Raw genomic sequence first — 6,074 nt, forward strand, 5'->3', positions numbered from 1 at the left:
AATTACATCAACATCCAAATTCATCTCAAGTAGTTCGTTACATCACCAATCATCACCAAAACCCATAATTGATTGACGTATTTGTGGTATTTGAAGTCATTCCTCTCCACATTTTGGGTTGTCCATTTAACATGATACTTATGCTTATGCTTAAAGTCCAGATGCTTCACGTAACCACTTATGATTCCAATATATCTTCTATGATTATGCAAAGTCATGTCTAAACCACATCAAAGTATGCATTGCAACTCTGACAGGCTCAATCATTCAATAAACATTCGAACAATATCTATTTACACCTTTTAGTGAGGATTTAACACACAAAGTGATTCAAAAGAGAACTTATAATGGCCGTTTAGTTATGAAAATTAAGAAATTGATGAGCTTACAATGGATTATTGGTGATTTAAAAGCAATATAAGACGATTCACACACAGCTGAGTATGCATGTACAGATTTATTAATTAATAAAGTCTCTCATTGATAGACTCTAAATTGACTATTTTAATAGCTGCATAAAGGAAAGATAGAAAGGTAGATTAATATTGATAGATAAGGCGCATTTAGAAGCTGATGAAGATGCGTCGATGGACTAGACAAGCTCCGCTAAATGAGGTTTTGAAATGAGTCATTATAAATTGCAGACGATCTCGTGGTTGGACGTAGAACATACTGATAGAAGATTTCAAAGGAGATGGTGTTGTACTTGATATTGGAGAAGTAAGAGACAGTTTTATATGACATATATGAGCTATCGTGGATCACATTTGAATTGTAACATCAGCAATACAAGTAAGTAAGGGCCAATCCAACAAGCTGGTGTCTAATTGACCCACATTGCAGCCTATAATGCTAGGTTGCTGTGTTGAAGCAAGGCATAAGGGTTCCCTGCTGTTCTTGTCAATCAATATTCAAATGTATCTAGTTTTACCAAGCCTTGTGAATCATAATTTCTTGGTATTAGAGCTGGTTTTTTTTATTGCTACTCGATTCTAAGCTGGTCTAAGTCTAATGCTTATAAATTGAGTATTACCATTAGCTTAATACTCACATTGAGCGCATTGTTCCTCTTTTCAGTTGCAATACATACATGCAGACGGGAGTCAGCAATAGAGCCAGCCTTTGGCGTCATCTGAGTGAGTCATAATCATTAGTTACAATTGATCTGTACCACCAGCAAGTCAGTAGCAATTCTGAAAATCACAACACCTAACAATCTCCAAGACAGTCAGTCAAACTAAGCACCAAAGCATTCACTCCATTTTATAAGTAGCTCCACTCAAAACTGGTTTGAATGCTCAATTTGAATGCGTACATTTGATAAAAGAGACAAAGAAAAGAAACATAAACAAAGATTTAAATTCAAAATGCGAATGGGAAGCACAGAAGAAGATGGGAAATGTAAAGAAAGTGAGAAGACATTTTTATGCAAAAAAAAGTTTAGATTCCTCACTCAAATCCTATTACGTAACTGATTATTCAAATTGGTCAAGACATTAATTTTTCGATTTTATTTTCGGATAGCACGTAAAGTGTTACTGCTGTGCCTAGTTGTATAATTTGAAGATCGATCATTGACCTGACATTTTAATTATTTTCAGTTGCTGCAAGTCACAGGTGATGATCCTTAATGTTTATTATTATATTTGTTGACCCAGTTTGTGTGCAGTCGTGAGTATCAAAAATATTTTAGGCATCACGTGCGGAAGAAGAGTATGCAGCACCGAAAAATAAAATATGAAAAATCAAGTTTAAGTTCATTGTTTCTCACTGATCGTGCCTATTGATATTTATAGACTAAAACAGACGCTTTTCCCCGTACAAATGAGATGCTCACATTATTTTCTTCTTTCGGTTGAGCAGCACAAGAGAGAAGATTGTTCTGAGGACAGTGGGAGTCATTTGGGTATGATGTCAAGTGATTAAAGAGAAGCAGATGATCTAGAGCTGTGTGACGATCCATGAAACTTATAGGGGAAATCTGAAAATTCTAGTTTGTTACTGACGTCATTTATGAACGACCCCAGTGATCTCTAGACATTTTCATTTGATTAGCGAGAAAAGTATGAAAAGTTTTATTATGATGGGGTTAATTAATGTGATTTTTATGGCATTTGATTGAATTGACCTTAATTTTTTCGCGGGTAGGTAAGAATTGGAGAGCGTCCAAGGGCTGCGTAGTCATTAATTTTATAAGGATGAACTCCCAAACAACTTCCTCATGTAAATACACCCCAAGAAGCATAACCTAAAATGCAAATCCTCGTTCCTTTTGTGTGTGCCTCTGCCACTCAATAGCTCAAGTTTAAAAAAACCCTTTAGCTATTCAGACCTTATAGATCTAGAGCTGCTCTATTGATTCGCAGCTAATGATTGTGTATTAGCTTAGCTTGGTATGCGCCAGCCTCATACTCAATAGACCTTTAGTTTATAGTAGGATCAGAACCATTCTTTATGACTCAGTATATTGTCTCTAGTCGACAAGGGGCTGGGAGCAGCGTTTCCACTTCATATGATTCGAAAAAGGACATTTGAAAAATTTCCCATGCCGAGTCTCGAACTCACGATCGCTGGATCGGTGTTGCCAATAATTATGTACCGAAATACTAAATCATTCCACCACGTAGCCACTTCAACTCAAGCCGGCTGTCGATACTTAAAACCGGCAAATGGGTGTTGCAGGATGATTAAGGATTTAAAATGAATCCGACAACAAGTCTGAATCCTATCCACATTCCTATCTACCTTTAAACCGAGAAACACGCGTTACAGAAGAAACAAAAAATGTTTTTGCGAAGGTCATGAGAAAAAAAAATCTTCAAAAAAAGAATTTTTGGCACACGCCTCCGCTCATCTGTTTAGTCTGCTCTATAACGTCCAACAGTCAAAATGGTACTCGAAGTTGCTTCACTGACTAATGAAAATTTCCTTAATGAGCTTCAAGAGAGTGCATCCAAAAAGGATTGGAAAAATATCCTAAAGATAAGTAAGAAATATGGATTCGCTATAAGTACGATAGCTTTGTGGGTGTTTCCATCGGAATTTTGTCTACAGCAGATGAAAGCCACACTAAAAAGTTTAAATATCTCAAGTATTTTAAGTATTGGATGTGGACATGGATTGTTGGAATTTATAGTACGTGAAAGTGTTGGCGTTAAAATGAGCGGACTGGAAATAGATTCAAAATATTGGAGTCGTAAAAAGCCATTTATAAATCTTAAATTTGTTGAGCATGGTCAGGAACTGTCATCAGATTTACTACTTGACACATGCCTTAGTAAGAATTGGGACTTTGCCTTACTATTCTGTTACTTCAATCTCCGTCGTGCATTTAATGAATACATCAAATATTACAAAGGTAACTATGTCATTATAATTGGACCGGCTGCAAATACAGGACGTTATACAGATCCATTACCGTTAGATTTTCAAGATAATGATGAGTTTAAGCTTGTACATCTTAGTGATTTTGGTGATAATCGTGACTTGCTGGCGATTTATGAGAGGAAAAACAAGAAATTTGCTGTGTGAAAGTGAAATTCAATTTTTAGATTATAATAAAATTAAGAATAAAAGTAAATAAACAAAATTTAAAAATAGTCTTGGCATTTAGTCAGTCATTATTAATGTGGTATATACAATGTGATAATAGCTTCCGTGTCATAATCTATTTTGAATTTAGAATGTGAAGAGCTATGAATAAATAGTTTTAAATAGATCGCTAAAAGAACGAAAGTATTTGATTGTTTGGCGATAGCATGAGCGAATGCAGAGATGGTTTGAGGTCCAGGAGGGTCTAGGAGGATTTAAAGTTTGTGTCAAACCTCTTCCTTTATATAGGCAGAACGAAATTCTTCAATATGCTACAATAAATCTAGAATCCTCAACAATTTGGTTTAGGACTACTTCTATGGACTCTAGCAACATTCACTTCCTTACTTCATTGGCCATACAGATCAGATTTGGCTCATGGCCTCTCTCAGTTGGCGTCTTAAAACTGACTTTGTTGATGACTGCATTTTGCCAATTACCAATAAAAAGTGCTCCACTATCTCAGTCAACAGCCTCCTTCCAAACATATTCAGCCAGATGAAACGTAAGAGAACTTGTTTAAGAATGTAATGGACGTCAAAATCTTAAACTTAGACTTAATTTCACAAAATCTTTCAATATCATTAAGATGTCATTTATTAACTCAAGCAAACCCCGAGCAACGTGGGGTCTATACAGTATCAAAATCAAGACCAAGGTCATTTGGTTTATATCCGCTATGGAGCTTTTAAGGATTATCTGAATATACCGGAAAGTGCATAACTTCTGTTACCTCTTAAATATTCAAATACACAACTACAGATATGCAAGTTCTTGAAACAAAACTTCAAAAATTCTTCAATATTCAAGTTGGAACTTATTGAACAGAAAATAAAGGAAATTTCCATAAAATTATCAAACAAGGTTTTAAACTAATAAATGTTATAATATTGTTAAAGTTTTCTTGTTGCAGCATATTGCTTTCTTCACTAACTCTATTGCAATTTGTAATCTTTATGAAAATTTTTTCAGAAACTGCTTCTTCGACAAGTATGCGGGCGTATTGTTGGAACTGATGTGATATGAAACTTAAAAATAGTTTTGCATAACATTCATAATACCTTGTGAAGAGGGAAATTGTGATAGGAAATGTGATTTTCTTTGATCTACTTAGTTTGTTGTGTAAAGTTAAGAATTCGTTCCTTGACTCACTTTAAGAATACGATTGGAATTTGAATTGGAATTAAATTTGAATTTGAAAAATTGATTGAAATTTCGTTACAAAATTTAAAATTTTAGAAAAAAAATTTAAAATTTTAATATTCTTTAAAAGATTTGAATTGAAAATAATCACAATTTATCCTTTAAAAAATTTTGAATTTGAAATTTTTTAAATAACTTTAAATTCAAAAAGTTCGTTAGAATTTTAATTTTTAAAATTTAAAATCTTTGAAAAATTTGTTAAAAATTCAAAATTTGAAACAAATTAAAAAATTTAAAAATTTGAGAAAACCAAAAAGTCGTTTAAATTCAAAAAATCACTAAAATTTAAATTTGAAAAATTTGTCGAAATTTCAAATCTGGAAAATTTGTTATATTTTTAGAATTTGAAAAAATTCATTAAAATTTGAAAAATATGTTTAAAAACTTGAATTTAAAAATTTTTCTAAATTTAAATTTAAATCAAACTTTTAAAAATTTTGATTTTTGAACAATTTTTAAAATTTATTTGAAATTCTATAAAAAGTTTAAAGTTAAAAATTCCTTAAAATTCCAAATCTAAAATATTTGTTAAAATTTTGAATTTAAAAAATTTGTTGATTGAAATATTTTAAAATTTAAAAAACTTGAAAAAAATCCGTTTGAATTTAAAAAATTTGAATATGAAAAATCCGTTAAAATTTAAAAGATTTGAATTTGAAAAATACGTTAAAACTTCAAATTCACAAATTCACATTGTACCTATAATCTCCAACAAACTGATTTCATTAAGTTATGTAAATCCTCCATCACATACCTATGCACATTTTCCAATCAAGCACATCTATCAGAACATTTTCCCAATATCAAAAAGCTTCACAAAATTTATGCAACCTTAATACCTTTTGTTATGCTTTACATAATTTAATAAATAATCAAACAACTGTTTTTACAGGAAGTAACAAAAAAAAAAAAAGAAGCACCAACAAAATCATGATTTATTCATCAACAGTTAATATTATCTACAAACACAATCATTGCAGCTCGTCCCGCAAACTGTAAATATTTGTTCTACATGGATCCTGGTAAGGTAATTAACAATTTCCAATGTTTGTTCATTTCATAAACTTTTTTTTTGCACTTTAAAATAGCTCAATTATTGTTGTATCATGCACAGTTCGATAGCTGAATAGCAAAAAGGGTGGAAAAACATAATAAAATAATGAAAAAGTTTTACTGATAAAATTTTTTAATGCATTCACTATGAACAATATTGTCCAACTTTCAATAATAATAAAAAATATGGAAATAAAAAGACAGGATTTTTTTATGATGAGTTTTTA

The 6,074-nt window shown here is 31.7% G+C and overlaps 1 protein-coding gene across 1 annotated transcript; it reads left to right on the forward strand.

Annotated features, from left to right (window-relative positions):
• The first annotated feature begins 2,889 nt into the window (after nt 1-2,889).
• Nucleotides 2,890-3,531, forward strand: LOC139095460 (uncharacterized). Its single transcript, XM_070646813.1, has one exon. The coding sequence runs from the start codon at nt 2,890-2,892 to the stop codon at nt 3,529-3,531; it is 642 nt and encodes a 213-aa protein (XP_070502914.1).
• The last annotated feature ends 2,543 nt before the right edge of the window (nt 3,532-6,074 follow it).

Source organism: Chironomus tepperi, unplaced genomic scaffold (genome assembly GCF_022539635.2).
Source record: "Chironomus tepperi strain 1889 unplaced genomic scaffold, CSIRO-AGI_Ctep_v1 contig_364, whole genome shotgun sequence".
NCBI classification, from domain to species: Eukaryota; Metazoa; Arthropoda; class Insecta; order Diptera; family Chironomidae; genus Chironomus; species Chironomus tepperi.